Here is a 19,809-nt window from a genome sequence, read left to right as displayed (position 1 = left end):
AAAGCATTCTTCGCCTCTATTAAATTTGAAACCTGTAAATAAACCTAACTCCACAGATCTCCTCATCAACATATTAAATCCTTCAGCTGCTATAAGAAAGAGAAATTGTGACAAAGGATTGTCTTGTCTCAAACCACAATCCACTTCAAATTCCTTTGTAGGGCTGCTGTTCGCCAACGCAGAAATTGAAGCTGCGTTCGAGCATTCTAAAATCCATATCCTCCATTTTTACATGGAACCCCATTTTTAACATGACGAAATCAAGAAAATTTCAATCAACCAAGTCATATGCCTTTTCAAAATCCACTTTAAATAGGAGTATTTTTTTTCTTCGTTTTGGCATCATCCACAATTTCATTAGCTATTAGGATCCCATCTAATATTGTTTGTCTGAGATGAAAGTCGATTAGGTCTCTGATATATCTGTACCAATTACCTTTTTCAATCTATTTGCCAAGACTTTTGATATCACCTTGTATATGCACCTAATCAAGGAAATAGGCCTGAAGTCTGGCAATCTTACTCGACTTGTCTTCTTTGGGATTAGAACGATGAAAGAAGAGTTCGTCCCTTTTACCATACGCCCATTTGCATGAAATTCAGACAAAACTCCAATGAAGTCAATTTTTATATCCTCTCAAAATTCTTTCACAAAACCAAAGTTCACCTCGTCTAGACCTTGTTTTGAACTTTCATACTCCCACGCCGTCTTACAAACTTCTTTTTCTAAGAAATCCCAGACCAATTCATCCTTATCAACACTATTAATTCTTGTACCACGTGTCGAAAACTTCCTTTGAAAGCGATCGACAATGACCTTTTTTATTTCATCAACTCCTTTCAACCTTCTACCCTTCCATTTCAAGGTAAGGATTTCATTTTAAATTTTTCCTTTAGCATGAACAAGCCCCATCCCTCCACTTTCAAATCTCTCCTCTGCTATCCCCATGAGCTTAGCTAATTTGGTAAGGGATAATGCACAATATGTGCTGGGGTCGGGGTTCGAATCCCGTACACCCACTTATTTATTTTTAAGGTGAATTTCTCTATCTATTAGGCTGCTTGACCAAAAAAATCTCTCCCCTGCTCTCAAACAAACTTATGATACCTATCAAAACTTCTTTTGTAAGAGTTTAATGGTAGTGAATTGACATCCAAAACAACTTTGCGCAACAACCAATTAAACTTTCTTTTTTAAATGTAAATCCAATTTTTTTTTTTTAAGGAAAGTGAATCCAAAAATTATTGCTCACCGTAAAAAAAAAAAAAAAAAAAGTGTACTAGTAGTTTTTTTATCTTTATCTTTATCTATCGAACATACGTGTCACTTATCGAAACGCAAGAAAGGACCACTCACCGCAAACTTAATCATTTCGTAAACAAAAACAATCTTCATTAACCGACCACTCATATTCTCGTTCACTCTCCTCAACCATGATGTGGGAATGGGAAGAAGAAGAAGAACAACAACAATTTCACGACAACACCTCCCCAAAACCCGACCAAATTCCCGACCCACATTCCTATCTCAACTTCGATTTCTTCTCTGCTCTCTCTAAACCCAAGGTTCCCAAAACCCTCACCCTCCTTCATCTTAATTTTTATTTTTTTACGAATAGTTAATTAGTTTATGATTTGTTTTGGTTTTTCAGGATTATTACAAGATATTGGAAGTGGATTACGATGCAACTGAGGATACTATTCGTTCTAATTACATTCGTCTTGCTTTGGTGCGTTTTATGTGTTCTTTTTTATTGCTTTTTTCCTTTCTAATTTCGTTTTGGGATGCTTAATAATCTCCTTTGCTATTAATCTGAATACACAGAAATGGCACCCGGATAAACAGAAAGACCAGGATTCGGCCACGTCACGGTTTCAAGATATAAATGAGGCCTACCAGGGTATTTATTTATATATTGTGCTCTGTTTCATGGATTATTTTATAGTCTTTTATTAATTTATACTTATTAATTAATCTAGTCGCTAAACTATCACTATAAGTTAAATTTAGTGTCTAAAAACTATGTAAATATAATAAGTAGTATTACTTAAAGTACATAACAATCTGTCAAGGGACTAATTTGGAGAGAGTCATAATTTAGGGACTAAGTTGATGGTTTATTTTATTTTAATTTAATTTGTTTGTTTCAGTTTTATAATATCTATGTGATCTGGATTTATCTAAATTTTAGTTTCAATATTCATATTGTGTTGTTAAGGAGAAATTTATATAGAGAAGGTCTAACTATAGTTACTTTTAGAATTCTCTTTTGCATTATGGTAAAAATCATCGTTGCTGGAACTATTGTTTAGATGGAAAACTATAGTAGTTTGTTGTTTTCTATAATCCTTGAGTATAACAGTCTTTATGTTGACTTATGTGTTTCTGGATTTGGATTTCCTGCATTTCGAAAATCATGGATTTCCTGTAGTTGTGCATCTTGGTCATCCAATGCTCAGATTTCAACTCACTATTTTTTGCCAACATGAAATGTGGGCCGTCAGACGATAGGACAGCCGGACTGCCCGAGGTGCACAAATGCAGGAACTTTAGTATTTTCCAAAATGCAGCGAATTTGGATAACAATTGCATGGAGTTAAAAATTCAAACAGCCATAAAGGTTGTGATGCTTTGGTATCAACTATGAAACACGAAACGTCGATGTAGACCAAGATTTTCGGGTGTCAAGCCATTGATTGGACTTGAACCTTCAATCTACCGGACTTGCTCGATTTTATTCTTGGGAAGGGAAAAAGAGATTGAAAAACCCTTTTTGGATCCGGGGGTTGGTTACGATTCGGGAAGGTGTTAGGCACCCGCGTCGTTCACGGTACTCCGTGAGAACCTCTTTCTAACTTTATTTTATTTGAAAAATTATTGATTAAAGTATGAGTGAAAGAATGGAGGGAGAAGGAGTAGGAGTTTTGGTTATTTTTATTTGATTGATTTGAAAGGAATAAAGCCTCTGCCTACGTACCCTTAAAAGGGATCAAAACCACCGTAGTTCACTCTTAAAATATTTTTTGTGGGTTAAGTTGATTTTAATTTGATTTTGAAAATGATTTTGAGAAGGGTTGCGAGACCTCAAGGTATAGAAGAATAAAATAGGAGTGAGGTTGTTTCATTTTATTTATGAAATTTAGTTTAAGTTTAATTAAGATTCATTTAGGAATTTGATTAAGAAAATAAAGGGAAAACCACTTGGATTTGGATCCAAGGTTTATTAAGAAAATGATTTGACTTTTGCTCATTTGATTTTTGAGATAAAAAGATTTTTTTCTAAACTAACGGAAAGCTAGCGTACGACGTGAAAAAATAAAGCGAGAGTAAAGCAATAAAATAAATAAAGTGATATGGTGTCGGTGCAAGTGTCGGTGTGTGTAATTACTAAGCTATTACATACCATCCTAGGGGCATTCTAAAGCAAGAAATAAAAAGCTCAAAAATAAATTACATCAATGCCTAAAATACACACTAATATTGAGAAATCTAAAATAATAAAGCAATGCAAAAAAAATAAACATGTGGAATAGGCACTTATACTAAACAAAGTAAGATAAAGGAGGCAAATATGCGCATGATGAATTTTGAAAAATTTAAGATGCATGAAATATGGATTAAGGCACTGAGTGAACTAGACAAAAGCATGCTTAACGTGGAAAATAATTTTGAACCAAAATGCAAGGGGATGTAACTAAAGTTAAACGAAACAAACATGATAAAAATGCATGATATGATTTTTGGTTAAAAGCCCACATAGGCTACAATGCATATGATGAGAATTATGTTGATAAACAAAACATGTAATAAAACAAATGTATGCTATGGGAAATAGTTTGAATTTAAAAAAAAAAACATAGAAGCGTTACTAAAATTAATCAAATTACGTGATGAAACAACGCATGACATGAAAAAAAAAAAAATTATTCGAACCGTAGGGCATGAAAGCGTAATTAAAATAAAACAAACTTCATAGTAAAATAATACATGATATGAAAAAAGATTTGAATTAAAAATGCATGATACTAAACGAAGTAAACAAATGCATGATATGATTTTGTTTAAAGCCTAAAATGCATCTGGTGTTAATTGGACACTACATGACCTATATGATAAAAAAATGCATGCGAAAATAATGAAAAGGAAGAAAATAAATAACAGCAGAGGGGGTACAACACCAAAATCAGGGGTGACAAACAGCAAGCAGTAAGCCAGAAGGAATCAAAAATGGGCTGAAGGAGAAGCAACAGTGGGCTGGATTAAAGGGCTGGATCAAAACAGCTGGACCGGTTCAGGAACGGGTCGGTTCAACCGAACCGGTCCAGCAAAAAACGATACAAAACCAGCAGCTTGGTGAAGCTTCTTAAAACTAGCAGCACTCTCTACTTCTTCCTTCATGTTTTCTTTTCAAAATAACTTCACACATGAAAAAAAATCTTCCCCAACTAACACACACTAATGAATAAGCAAAATCAAACGACGACATATAGAGGACAGACGTTACCTTCTCTGATCTGGATGATTCTTTTCGATTCGGTACGTTAGTGTCTCGCCTGAATGGAGCTTGTTTCAAATCGGTCTGCTCTTCCCCTCATCAAACTTCTTCAACTCCGATTTGGTTCTGTTCTTGACCTCGAATCTGGAGTAAACTAATTCGTTCTTGGGTACCGGTTGTGTGTTGGATCCGAAGCTGTTCTTCTTCTTTCACGATTCCGACGAGCACTACTCCAAATCCCTCTGTTTTTGTCCGATTTGGAGTGATGAAACTGCTGGTATGCTATGAATGAACTTGCGAACAGGTTTGTTGGTGAAGGTTTGAATTATGGTTAGTGATTGAGATTTGAGCTTAGAGACTTGAGTGTGAGAGCTTGCTGGATTTGTGATGTTATGTATTGTGAGGGATTTGGGATGGGTATGATGATAATGTGAAAGGATTAAGAGTTTAATGTTTGTGAAAATGAAAAGTGATAGATGATTTGAATAAGATTGTGTGTATGGATCTGTTGCTATGGCTGCACCGTAGTGCTTTTGTTGATGAAGAAGAGTAAAAATGTTGTTAAGTTCGAATTTGTTGTTGTCTCTGTGTATGAACACAATTTGGAGTCGGTTTAATTTGGTAACCTTGAGAGAGAGTTGATTTGATTATTTGAGAGGTGTTTATGAGAAGAGTATGGATTGATGATGATGATTTTTGGTTACATTGCATTGATTAATATGACTGGGTTTATGATGACTGTGAATTTGTGTTTGGCTTGATGAATGCGTTGGGAAAGTTTGTGAAGAAAAAAAAAATGGATTGCTGGAAATTTTCTATGGAGGATTGTTCTTGAGGAAAATTTGAAAAGAAAAGATGGTTTGATTCATTTTTGGTGGCTGCCGCAAATTCCCAATGTTTGTGTAGGTTTTCAGTGCCAGCCCTCTTTCACCAATGATTGGGGGTCTATATATAGGGACCAACTAGGTTAAATGGAATGAATGGACAAAAGACAAGACTGCCCTTAATGAAACTTGGAGAGAAAGAAAATGCTTTGGATGCTCTTTGGACCAATAACAATGTAACAAGTGGACTTAAGACAAAACAAATTGTTGATAAAAACAAAATAAAAATGACATTAAAAGCAAAAAGAATAAATAGTAAAAATGAAAATAAAATAGAATAGAATTGTAAAATAAAATAAAAGTGATAAAAGAGTAATAAAATTTAAAGCTGTCGAAACTTTGACTGAGACGACTAAAACTCGCGGTGTTTTTAAAACACGAACAAAACTTTTTAAACAGTTTAGTCATACGAACAAAAGGAATTTACCTAAAAAGGTTTATTTATCGAAGAAATGAATAAAAAACTTTAAAAGCACGCGTAAAAATTTAAAATGTCAAAAAAAACAAATAAAGCGATTTCAACTAGATAAAGTGTGAACAAAATTTTACTTGCAAGAGAAAAGACTTTAAATTATTAAACAACGACTGAAGAAATTTTAACCGGTTAAGGCGAAAAGAAGAGAAATTGAGCCGTTTTAAAATACGGACAAAAATAGGTAAAAACAGAGCAAAGTGGTCAAAATTTGGGGTATGACAGATGCCCCTATTTAAGTTTCTTCGTCACGAAGAATTGAAAGAAAACTTTTAAATCGATGGGTCGAAGAGACTTAAATACTAAGTACACCGAATTTTGACCAAGTGAAAAGCTGAGAATGCGATGAATACAATAATATGAATGCATGCGATGCGAGTATGAATGCAAAGACGACGGAAATAAACTGACTGGGGAACAAACTGATAGGTATCACTGGGGAGATAAAGCCTGCCTATTACCAACTGCCGTGATAAAGACGAACATACGGAAGATAAAGTTTGAATTTTACCAACTGTTGTGGTAAAGACAAAAATACAGAAGATAAAGCTTGGAACGGGCAATAAAGCTTAAGACGGAAAGTAAAGCTTGAGACGGGAAGTAAAGCTTGTCTATTACCAACAGCCCGTAGTAAAGACGGAGATACAGAAGATAAAGCTTGTCTATTACCAACAGCCGCGGTAAAGACGAAAATACAGATGATAAAGCTTGTCGGAATATAAAGCTTGAACAGACGGTAAAGCTTGGAATATAAAGCTCAGACAGCAAATAAAGCTTAAGACGGGAAGTAAAGCTTGAGACGGAAAATAAAGCTTAAGACGGAAAATAAAGCTTATGACGGAGAGTAAAGCTTGAGATGGAAAGTAAAGCTTATCAATTACCAACAACCCGTGGTAAACGATGACAATGCGGAAGATAAAGCTTGAACTGAAGATAAAGCTCAGACGGGAGATAAAGCTTGAGACTGAACATAAAGCTTGAGACAAAAATAAAGCTTGAGGTGGAAAGTAAAGCTTATCAATTACCGACATCCCGTGGTAAATGATGAAAATGCGGAAGATAAAGCTTGTATACTACCAACCGCCGTGGTAAAGACGAAATACTGATTAAAGCTTGTCTATTACCAACTGCCCGTGGTAACGACGAAAATGCAGAAGATAAAGCTTGTCTATTACCAACTGCTCGTGGTAACGACGAAAATACAGAAGATAAAGCTTGTCTATTACCAACTGCTCGTGGTAACGACGATTAAACAAAAGATAAAGCTTGTCTATTACCAACTGCCCGTGGTAAAGACGAAAATACTGATTAAAGCTTGTCTATTACCAACTGCCCGTGGTAACGACGAAAATGCAGAAGATAAAGCTTGTCTATTACCAACTACTCGTGGTAACGACGAAAATACAGAAGATAAAGCTTGTCTATTACCAACTGCTCGTGGTAAAGACGAAAGAACGGAAGATAAAGCTTGTCTATTACCAACTGCCGTGGTAAAGACGAATATACTGATTGGTATCGTTAAAGTGATTACTTGATGGGAGCTGCCACTTGAACACATACTGATTGGTGACATTTATGGATTAGACACTTTGAGATTGACATCTTGTGTATTGGAGTAAGACACAGGAAAATAATGCAACTATGCATGAATGATATTTGTATGCGTGCTATGTATGCATGGATGAATGAATGCACATGAGACTTATTTGACAGTATAATGGTGAGACTGTTGAGACAAGATTGGGCAGGTCCGAAGAAAGTGGCCCGACATCATGTTGCAAGCATCCGACACCCTTCATTGGGAATAACATCACTGGGGATGAACTAAACACTGACGGGGTAAAGTCCTTCAAACCACTGACGGGGTAAAGCCCTTCAAACCACTGATGGGGTAAAGCCCGCATTCTTAACCATTGATGGGGTAAAAACCCAAATTCAAACCAAGTTGATGGGGTAAAGCTCATATTCAAACCAACTGATGGGGTCAAGACCCATAATCAACTACTGAAAGGGGGAAGGGTCCAATAACCAATTACTGAAAAGAGAATGCCCCATAACAACCCATTGATCATACTGCTGAGGGGGGAATGCCCCATGATCAAATCACTTGAAGAGAGAATGACACATTGATCGTACCGCTGCACGGGTAACGACCCATTAATCATACTGCTGAGGGGAGAATGACACATTAATTATACCACTGATGGGATACAACCCAACAAACAAAACTGCTGATGGGAATATGACCCAATATGACGTCTCAGTTGATGGTGAAGTAATCATTCCTTGGGGTAAAAACTCATCAATCAAAGTCTGGCAGAAGTCGCCATTTGTAAGCTAGCACAAAGTGCATTCTTCCATTTAACCCCCTTGAAATTGTGATGCCTCTGTCTTTGTGTGTTTTTTTTTTTTGTTCATTTTTTGTATTGTTTTTTTTTGAATCCCTAATTTTTGCCTGGACCGCCCTTTCGGGTTTTCAATCCACCGGGAATATACTTCTTTTCTGTTTGCCCCTAATTTTTGCCTGGATCGCCCTTTCGGGTTTTCAATCCACCGGGACGCTCATTTTTGCCTACGCCGCCTTTTCAGGTTTTCGACTTAGCGAGCTTTTCTTTTTTTTTTTTTTTGTTCTCTTTTTCCCTTTTTTTTTGACAGAGGTCATCTCAGCTTTTGGTCATGCTTACCTTGCAGAGTTTAACTGTCCTTGAGACGAATGTTGATGTATGTTTCTACTACTCATAAATTCAAAGAAGATGTGCCTGTTGTTTATGCTTTTCAAAAGACAATTAAAAAAAGTTTTAAATTTTTGCTTTGAGTATTCACATCAAAAATAGAAGAAAATTATGCAAACAGAATAACTGAGAATTTCAAATAAATGGGCACAAGCTCAAATTAGACGTAAAAGAGTGATGACCTGCCAAAGGCATGGCTCCACAGATTTTAAAAGTTTGGAAAATGGTAATTATATTGGAAAAGGTACATTGAACACAATAACCGCTATGCTCTCTAACAACTTTGAATTCCACTGTTCCGAGTCTTTGATCTGCAGATGCTTCATATTGGAAGTCCTTTGACAGTTAAGATGCCCCAGATGAATCATACCTGACTTGATGAAAAGACCTTGTCATAAGTCGGAGATCTTTTGACGGCTGAAATGCCCCAAGTGAGTCATGTCCGACCAGATGCAGTTACTTTGTCATGATCCTTAACTTTTGCATAGGTCGCCCTTGCGGGTTTCAACCTATCAGGATAAACATATTTTTCATTTTTTTTTTTACCATTTTTTTTTGCATGTCTCTAACTTTTGCATGGACCGCCCTTTCGGGTTTTCAATCCATCGAGACGCTCTTTTTTGTCTAAGCCGCTTTTTAGGTTTGCGACTTATCGAGCTTTTCATTTTAACAAAGTATTTCTTGACTGCATTGTCATCCACAGGACATACAAGTTTGTCACCATGCTTTTGTAATTAGGCATTCCTTTGCCCCTGGAATCAGACAACATATTTTTGAGCACAAAGCCACTTTCTTGACATTCTTGGGGACGAGCCTTCTTTGTCGAATACTTGCTTTATCCTTTTGATATAACTGTCCATGGCACACGGCAGTAACACTTTTAAATTCAATCAAGCTTGGTTTTCATTGGAACTTCCGTTGCCGGGACTTTGACCTCCATGTGAAGCATTGCCTTTATATTGTATACTGAGGGATGGTGGGGGGGGTTGCCCCTGTTGAAGTGTGCACTTGAAGTATAACATCCCTGCAAGGCAGATGGTAGCATCTCGTGCCAGTCTTTGTACATGAAAGTCCTCTTCTGGACAATCTTTCTTGATATTCACAGCTTCGATGGCCAAGATGCCCCAGTAGGCAATAAATCTTATTGGAAACTTCTTCATCATCCTCCTTGTCAGCCTCGGATACAAGGAACCCAAAGTTGAGAGAGAGTACATGGTTTAAGTGTTCAACGGGTTTATTAATGCATGATTTGATTATTGATATAAACCTTATGATTATGCAAATATGTGGAAAAGATTTAAAGTAAAGAATTTTTGGTTTTTTGTATTACCATCTTTCCAGAAAAAGCACAAAATAAAAACAAAGTCGGGATCAAAGCGACCTTTTAATTAATGATGAAACTACATAAAGCAAAAAGCCCTAAATAAGTTCACTTCCGTCTCGGGTGGGACGAAAGGATTTTTTTTTTTTTTTTTTGAAAAACATAAAGCAACAAACAAACATATTAACTAAACAGATGAGTAGTAGAGATAAACATCAACAAAGACCCAAATGCAGCTAAACATTCAATGTACCAACATCAGGTTCCACGATCCGATAACAGATTAACTTGCACCTTCAAATTCAAAGCTCTTCAAAAGGTATGAGATTTTTCTGGATCAACTTCTGAACTATCTTCTGCAATGCACAACAGTGCTCAATATCATGACCTGGTGCCCCTTGATGGAAAGCACAAAAGAGGCCGGGCCTATGCTGGGCTGACAACTTTGCTGGCATTGGCAGAGGTGCCTTGGGATAAACCAAATTCCTTTCAAGCAACTTTGGAAACAACTCTGCATACGTCATGGGAATAGGGTCAATCCGTTTCCTTGAAATCCGTTGTCGAGGCTGTTGTTGATATTGCTGAAACTGGGGTTGATAACCCGAACTTTGCAGAGCATTTGTGACAGACATAACAGCGGCAACAGGGCGATGAGCCAGATGTTGTTGACTTGGTTGAAATTGGGGCTGATAACCCGGATTTTGAACAGTATTTATGGGCTTGATAGCGGCAACAGAGTGAGAAGCCAGATGTTGTTGCTGAAGTAGCACCTTTATATCTGGGTCTTCGAAGAACTCAGTGTTATTTCCAATCAACTTTTGAACTTCTTCCTTCAAAGCGTAACATTGCTCGGCGTCATGGCCTGGTGCCCCTTGATGGAAATCACATTTGAGGTCAGGGCGATACCAAGATGGCAGCGGATTCGGCACCCGATGAGGTGGCCTGGTTTGAACAAGTCTCTTCTTAAGCAAGATAGGAAGCAGAGTTGCGTATTTGATAGGAATTGGGTCAAACTGCGATGCTTTCCGAGCCTGATTTTGAAGAATAAGCTGCTGAGGAGCCTGACTTTGAGGGATAAGCTGCTGAGGAGCCTGATTCTGGGAAGTAAATGGCTGAGGCTGTTGAGGAACCTGTTGTCGAGGTCGTTTCATGCACATTGGCTAACATAATGGCTGAGACTTTTGCCGAACAAGCGGTGAATACTTTGCAGCCATCAATGAAGATACTAGGCTAGTTAACCTCTCTACCTCAGCCCGAAGTGTTGTTATCTCTCCACGAAGCTCATGGACCTCTTGCTCAATCTGATCAATCTTTTATGTTTGCATGAGTGTTTGCATGTGCGAGCCGAACTTGGATGAAGACATCAGACCACTTTACTGATGGATTGACCTTTTGTAGAGAAAGACACATGATAAGACACAGACTAGAATCTATGAATGCAAAAATGATGCATGATATGTTCATGCAAAAATGTACAATATTTTTGTTATCGAAGGATTTATCAAGGTAAATTGTAAACATGGCATATGAACATGGTTGCATTTGAAGATTTGTAAAGATATTGCAATAGGTTTCCTTTTCAAAAGGTAAGAACGAACCTAAGGAAGAAGTTCTTAACAAAAGCAAAAGCTTAGTTGAGATTTTTTGAAATTGTATTGCTTGGCTGAATCCTTTGATGTTCATTCTTACATGGCCCATTCCTTTGATGTTTACAAAAAGCTTGGCTAAATCCTTCAATATTTTTTTGGATGAAAAAAAAGTTTATGGATGAATGCATGTATGCATGATTATGCAAGGAATACATGATGAGGTTTAAGATATACAATGTTGGAGCTTAAGGACAATAACGCCATTTGGTAAGGACTATGGTTTCTATTTGCACAAGTAACAAGGGTTCTACCAAGTTCCCAACTTACAACTACCCTCATGAATATCTCGGTGCGTAGGATTAACTCCTAGACCAATAATTCGTAAGGAAGTCTAGTTTGAGTGTAGTATCGCGTGACGACCAAAGTCAGGACTACTCCTGGTTTAGTCTCCGCACTACGTCCTAATAAAAGGCCAAGATGGGTTAAGGGTGATCTAAAGGTCCTCAACGTTTGATGGATTTCAAAAATAATAACGCCAATCACGACTACTCATGGTGACGTATATGTACTCTTGAACCCACGTTGAGTGGAGTTATATCACATGCACACATAGGCAGGACTACTCCTGGTATGGCACTATGATCGTACTCCGTCCTATCTTAGGTTTCACTCAAGTCCGGGAGTAGGACTTCTTTTCTCACCCCTCACGTACAAAGTAAAAATATATACAAAGATAAAGCATAAATAAAGGAAGAAAGGTGGGCTTAACCCGCGTAGGATCCCCAGTGAAGTCGCCATTTTTGTAGACCAAGATTTTCGGGTGTCAAGCCATTGATTGGACTTGAACCTTCAATCTACCGGACTTGCTCGATTTTATTCTTGGGAAGGGAAAAAGAGATTGAAAAACCCTTTTTGGATCCGGGGGTTGGTTACGATTCGGGAAGGTGTTAGGCACCCGCGTCGTTCACGGTACTCCGTGAGAACCTCTTTCTAACTTTATTTTATTTGAAAAATTATTGATTAAAGTATGAGTGAAAGAATGGAGGGAGAAGGAGTAGGAGTTTTGGTTATTTTTATTTGATTGATTTGAAAGGAATAAAGCCTCTGCCTACGTACCCTTAAAAGGGATCAAAACCACCGTAGTTCACTCTTAAAATATTTTTTGTGGGTTAAGTTGATTTTAATTTGATTTTGAAAATGATTTTGAGAAGGGTTGCGAGACCTCAAGGTATAGAAGAATAAAATAGGAGTGAGGTTGTTTCATTTTATTTATGAAATTTAGTTTAAGTTTAATTAAGATTCATTTAGGAATTTGATTAAGAAAATAAAGGGAAAACCACTTGGATTTGGATCCAAGGTTTATTAAGAAAATGATTTGACTTTTGCTCATTTGATTTTTGAGATAAAAAGATTTTTTTCTAAACTAACGGAAAGCTAGCGTACGACGTGAAAAAATAAAGCGAGAGTAAAGCAATAAAATAAATAAAGTGATATGGTGTCGGTGCAAGTGTCGGTGTGTGTAATTACTAAGCTATTACATACCATCCTAGGGGCATTCTAAAGCAAGAAATAAAAAGCTCAAAAATAAATTACATCAATGCCTAAAATACACACTAATATTGAGAAATCTAAAATAATAAAGCAATGCAAAAAAAATAAACATGTGGAATAGGCACTTATACTAAACAAAGTAAGATAAAGGAGGCAAATATGCGCATGATGAATTTTGAAAAATTTAAGATGCATGAAATATGGATTAAGGCACTGAGTGAACTAGACAAAAGCATGCTTAACGTGGAAAATAATTTTGAACCAAAATGCAAGGGGATGTAACTAAAGTTAAACGAAACAAACATGATAAAAATGCATGATATGATTTTTGGTTAAAAGCCCACATAGGCTACAATGCATATGATGAGAATTATGTTGATAAACAAAACATGTAATAAAACAAATGTATGCTATGGGAAATAGTTTGAATTTAAAAAAAAAAACATAGAAGCGTTACTAAAATTAATCAAATTACGTGATGAAACAACGCATGACATGAAAAAAAAAAAAAATTATTCGAACCGTAGGGCATGAAAGCGTAATTAAAATAAAACAAACTTCATAGTAAAATAATACATGATATGAAAAAAGATTTGAATTAAAAATGCATGATACTAAACGAAGTAAACAAATGCATGATATGATTTTGTTTAAAGCCTAAAATGCATCTGGTGTTAATTGGACACTACATGACCTATATGATAAAAAAATGCATGCGAAAATAATGAAAAGGAAGAAAATAAATAACAGCAGAGGGGGTACAACACCAAAATCAGGGGTGACAAACAGCAAGCAGTAAGCCAGAAGGAATCAAAAATGGGCTGAAGGAGAAGCAACAGTGGGCTGGATTAAAGGGCTGGATCAAAACAGCTGGACCGGTTCAGGAACGGGTCGGTTCAACCGAACCGGTCCAGCAAAAAACGATACAAAACCAGCAGCTTGGTGAAGCTTCTTAAAACTAGCAGCACTCTCTACTTCTTCCTTCATGTTTTCTTTTCAAAATAACTTCACACATGAAAAAAAATCTTCCCCAACTAACACACACTAATGAATAAGCAAAATCAAACGACGACATATAGAGGACAGACGTTACCTTCTCTGATCTGGATGATTCTTTTCGATTCGGTACGTTAGTGTCTCGCCTGAATGGAGCTTGTTTCAAATCGGTCTGCTCTTCCCCTCATCAAACTTCTTCAACTCCGATTTGGTTCTGTTCTTGACCTCGAATCTGGAGTAAACTAATTCGTTCTTGGGTACCGGTTGTGTGTTGGATCCGAAGCTGTTCTTCTTCTTTCACGATTCCGACGAGCACTACTCCAAATCCCTCTGTTTTTGTCCGATTTGGAGTGATGAAACTGCTGGTATGCTATGAATGAACTTGCGAACAGGTTTGTTGGTGAAGGTTTGAATTATGGTTAGTGATTGAGATTTGAGCTTAGAGACTTGAGTGTGAGAGCTTGCTGGATTTGTGATGTTATGTATTGTGAGGGATTTGGGATGGGTATGATGATAATGTGAAAGGATTAAGAGTTTAATGTTTGTGAAAATGAAAAGTGATAGATGATTTGAATAAGATTGTGTGTATGGATCTGTTGCTATGGCTGCACCGTAGTGCTTTTGTTGATGAAGAAGAGTAAAAATGTTGTTAAGTTCGAATTTGTTGTTGTCTCTGTGTATGAACACAATTTGGAGTCGGTTTAATTTGGTAACCTTGAGAGAGAGTTGATTTGATTATTTGAGAGGTGTTTATGAGAAGAGTATGGATTGATGATGATGATTTTTGGTTACATTGCATTGATTAATATGACTGGGTTTATGATGACTGTGAATTTGTGTTTGGCTTGATGAATGCGTTGGGAAAGTTTGTGAAGAAAAAAAAAATGGATTGCTGGAAATTTTCTATGGAGGATTGTTCTTGAGGAAAATTTGAAAAGAAAAGATGGTTTGATTCATTTTTGGTGGCTGCCGCAAATTCCCAATGTTTGTGTAGGTTTTCAGTGCCAGCCCTCTTTCACCAATGATTGGGGGTCTATATATAGGGACCAACTAGGTTAAATGGAATGAATGGACAAAAGACAAGACTGCCCTTAATGAAACTTGGAGAGAAAGAAAATGCTTTGGATGCTCTTTGGACCAATAACAATGTAACAAGTGGACTTAAGACAAAACAAATTGTTGATAAAAACAAAATAAAAATGACATTAAAAGCAAAAAGAATAAATAGTAAAAATGAAAATAAAATAGAATAGAATTGTAAAATAAAATAAAAGTGATAAAAGAGTAATAAAATTTAAAGCTGTCGAAACTTTGACTGAGACGACTAAAACTCGCGGTGTTTTTAAAACACGAACAAAACTTTTTAAACAGTTTAGTCATACGAACAAAAGGAATTTACCTAAAAAGGTTTATTTATCGAAGAAATGAATAAAAAACTTTAAAAGCACGCGTAAAAATTTAAAATGTCAAAAAAAACAAATAAAGCGATTTCAACTAGATAAAGTGTGAACAAAATTTTACTTGCAAGAGAAAAGACTTTAAATTATTAAACAACGACTGAAGAAATTTTAACCGGTTAAGGCGAAAAGAAGAGAAATTGAGCCGTTTTAAAATACGGACAAAAATAGGTAAAAACAGAGCAAAGTGGTCAAAATTTGGGGTATGACAGTCGACACCAGTAGTAATTTAAGAAAAAGGCGAAATTGAACGTAATCACATGTTTCGGTGTCGGACATTGACCCATGCAGGACACCTAATATGTTTTTGATCAGAAGCGTTGGTGCTACATAGGTACCAAATGTTGGGTGGTAAAGTCGCTAGAAGAACAAAACCTAAGTAGATAAAAAAGTTGTAGTGGATGAGTACTAGGGATACATACATAGAATAAAAGAAAGGATAAGATTTAGAGAAAAAGTTTGAGTAGCATTTACTGAGGAAAATATGATAAAAATGTTGCATAACATAGGTGGCCTTTTTTTTTTGGGTGAATAAATAACATATATGGCCTTGTGACGAGAATAAAAAGGTAGGCCATAGTAAGAAGGCCTTAATCTTAATGGCTTAAGATGGTTTTTACCTTTTTAAATAGATAAATGTTAGTTGTTAGTATGCTAGATTAGTAGCCAGAGTTTGAACATTGAACATCCTTTTCAAACTCTTTCTGATGCCCTAGCTCAATCGCTTTAGCTACGACAACATTATTGAGTTGAAGTAACCAAGGTTGTACATGCCTAGCCTCAAATTGAGCACGTGAAGCTCTAACTTGACTTGCAAATACCTCAATCCACGATGGAGTGCATTATTGTTGCAGCTTTTTCTCCTCCTTTTATTTTACATGCTTTGGTTAACACTCATCCTTATTAGAGATCGGCTGGTCGCGTGTGATATGATTTATAGCCTTCTAAGAGATTTATAATTTTTTCCTTACAATTTTGATGTCACATTGTACTGTGTTCTCAGTGCATGTTATTAGAAAAAGAGTGTATCATCCCTCCCTGGTCTCCTCCCTGCAAAAGATTAAGGAAGGGAAAGAAAAGAGGAAAACTTCCTGAGCTTTAACCCCTATTCTTTCTTTTCTCTCCCAAGATTACTCGTTCTCCTACTGGCTTGTTGTGGAAAACTGGAAAAAATACTGCATTGAGGTTTTAAGTTTATATATGTGGTTTTATAATACACTCTGCCAGCTGACTGCTACCATATCCAGATTTAGTGTAGTTAATATTGATACAATAAGAGCGATGTTCTTTGACTTGTAAACTAATTTTTTTTTATGTGGGATGAATGTAAGATGTAATAAGAAATTAAGAATTAATAACATAGTTGGTGGATTTAATTATTTTATTTTTCATTTTTAAAGCATTTGACAAATAGTGAAGGTTGTCCTTTCAAGGTTCTGAGAGGATGGGTTGTGTCAAGACTAGAGTCAAGACAGCAGTTATGAAAGGGGTTAGATTAGCGGTTCAATAAATATAATATTACAAGTTATAGTCTAGAATCCTCCTGACGTGTGCTGTTGCCTGTTGGAAATTTTAATTTAGTGATATCTGGATGTCATGCTGACTTTATATTCTTTATTATTTGGCTACAAAGTATAATCTAACATGTCTTTGGCTGTATTGAGCAGTTTTGAGTGATCCAGACAAAAGGAGAGAGTATGACATAAATGGGATGCGTTACGTATATGATTACAATATCATTGTAAGGAATATTTGTCTTCATCTGGCAATAAGTGTGTTTCAAAAGAATGTTGCATGAGTAAACACCCAAATTGGTCGTTGAAATTGTAGAACTGTAGCAAATCTAGTCCCTCACGTTTACAATATTCCAAAATTATCCCTGAATTTACAAAATTTTAATCAAATTCGTCCCTCCATAGGTATGCTTAGGGACTAGAATGACCATTAAGTTTGTAATATCAGAGATGAATTTGAAACTAAGTGAATAATGACAAAGATGCATTTGACAGCAGATCCAAATAGAGGGGCAGGCTTGATTAACATTTTGCAATTCGAGGGATCATTTTGAAATATTGATAATACGAAGGACTAGGTTGATAGAGTCTAACAATTTCAAAGATCAAGCTGGATACTTTGATTTATTTACATGAATGACTCGTTATGTTTATTTGATGTTTTCATTTTGTTTGTCGCAGGATTATCTTAACCGTTACAAGGGTCTCATATTGACTTGCAATGGCCTTGGCATTAAGCATTCAATTTGGTAAAAGAAAACCAGCATCTCGGACATCCACATCCAGTGCCTCTTGGACAATTTTTTGAAGTACCTGGCACTGCATGCCATTATCAGTAGTAAAAACAGATGCTTATGAGGTCCTAGAGGAATAGCTTCAGACTTTTATGTATAATTGAAAACATAGACAAAATGAGATTTCTACGTCTTGTAAACGATGACTATTATCTCGTACTCTCTGTTTTCTTTCAGATGTGTTTATATATGGCTCAACTTTCTGTTTATCTGTAAATGAAAACTTGGTTCACGATTCTTATGTTGCCTGAAATTCTGATATTGCAACTTGAAAAGAACAAATGCGGATGGTGAGAAAGATGTTCTCATTTAGTTTTCAAGTGTTTGGTAATCCATGATGCAATGATATTGATATTCTTAATTTGGTTATGTTTTTGAACTCCAATGATTTTCACATTAAATAGAGTACACTAATTATCATTTTTTAGGGACAGTTGATTTACTATTGAAAAATTAAATAAATAAGGGGAAATTACACTCACCACGCTCGAGTTACGGAGTTAATCGTAAAAGTAACCAACACCCCTTCTATTTTTTACTTAGCGCTAAACTCCCTTTGCCGTTTCTCACCGTCTAACTTCTGTCAAATTATATATGAAACTTCAAAACAATAGAAAACTCATGCTGCATTGATCATAATTTTACATTGGGTTTTCATTTCCTCCAAGCAACCAAGGGCCCTAAATTTTCCTTCGTTCTCGTTGTTTTCTTGCGTTGGTTTTGGTCTTGTTTGTTTTTGTTCGTTGGGTTATTTCCATCATACCGAAATGGGCAAATCACTCGCGAGAGTGAGACTGCTCATTGACAGTTTTACATGTTTTAGGGATATGATGTTGCCGATTCATTTTATTTGAGTTCATATGTTTTTGCTTTTTGGGGCTTTATTTTATAATATGAAAATTTCGTAGTAGTGTTTTGAGGAAAAGAAAAACAAAAATAAAAGAATCATATGTAAAAAAATTCGAAAGCTGGAATCTTCAATGGTGCACTGAATGATGATTGTTTTCGTCCATAGGAAAGCAAGTATGACTATACTAAAATTTTAGAGGAGGTTAGTGTCTACTATAAAATTAGACGGAGTGTTTGTGTCATTTAAATGAGGTTGGTATAAACTATCTGTGATTTTTTTTGATTGTAATGTAATGGTTATGGAATGTAATGGTTATGGAGTGGAATATCAATGTCCCTTTTCAAAGGGGGCATCCAATTCCTAGCATATGTTTTCTGTCTGTCTTTTTTATTTTTTGGCATTTTGGACGTATTAGGAAGATTCTAAATGTCAAGCAATTTTTTTACATATATTAAATTATATTTTCAACAGAATATTTTATGAATAAATACCAAGTTGCATTATTTGTTCGACCACTCTACTGTATCTCAAATTCTCAACACGCCACTTTTTCCCCAAGTTGCTGGGGACCGGTTGGCTTGGCAGGGGGGAGAGGAATGGGAGGCACACAGTCGGAGTGCATATAGAATTTATTCCGAATATTTCGAGATACACCGCATCTGCGACGGCCCGGAAAATGGCAGTCCATCTGGAAAATCAAGGCACCACCGAAAGTGAAGAATCTAGTATGGAGAGTGTGCCGCAACTGTTTTCCGACGAGAGTGCGTCTGAATGGGAGAGGAATTACATGTCCAGCTGACTATGTTATATGTGGCGTGGCCCCTGAAGACTCATTTCATGTTTTGTTTACATGTTCTACAGCAGTACAGGTTTGGCAGACATCTAGTATCAAAAACGCGGTGTCGCGGGCTGTGACTGAATGTGATACCGCAGCAGAAACTATCTTTTATGTTCTGGAACGCCTTACTCCGAATCAAAGTTCTTTATTTGCATCCATTCTTTGGAGTATTTGGAAGTGCCGCAAGTTAAGATTATGACAGCAAGTGACAGAAACAGCAGTGCAAGTATATGAGCGTGCCACACATATGATAGATGACTGGAAACTTGCTCAGGAGTCACGCACAAACACGGCTGGTCATGAGACATATATAGA

At 36.3% G+C, this 19,809-nt stretch overlaps 1 protein-coding gene across 1 annotated transcript; it reads left to right on the top strand.

The window, feature by feature from the left end:
- Positions 1 to 1,394: 1,394 nt before the first annotated feature.
- On the top strand, positions 1,395 to 18,059 carry LOC146922809 (Chaperone DnaJ-domain superfamily protein). The gene is made up of 5 exons (XM_085715600.1): positions 1,395 to 1,566; positions 1,653 to 1,730; positions 1,826 to 1,901; positions 17,166 to 17,239; positions 17,694 to 18,059. The coding sequence occupies exons 1-5, from the start codon at positions 1,435 to 1,437 to the stop codon at positions 17,763 to 17,765; spliced, it is 432 nt and encodes a 143-aa protein (XP_085571726.1). The 5' UTR covers positions 1,395 to 1,434; the 3' UTR covers positions 17,766 to 18,059.
- The last annotated feature ends 1,750 nt before the right edge of the window (positions 18,060 to 19,809 follow it).

This window comes from Medicago sativa, chromosome 5, assembly GCF_051527215.1.
Source record: "Medicago sativa cultivar Bolivia chromosome 5, Bolivia_mono, whole genome shotgun sequence".
Taxonomy (NCBI): domain Eukaryota; kingdom Viridiplantae; phylum Streptophyta; class Magnoliopsida; order Fabales; family Fabaceae; genus Medicago; species Medicago sativa.
Note: the sequence above shows the minus strand (reverse complement) of the source record. Positions and strands in the feature narration are given on the sequence as shown.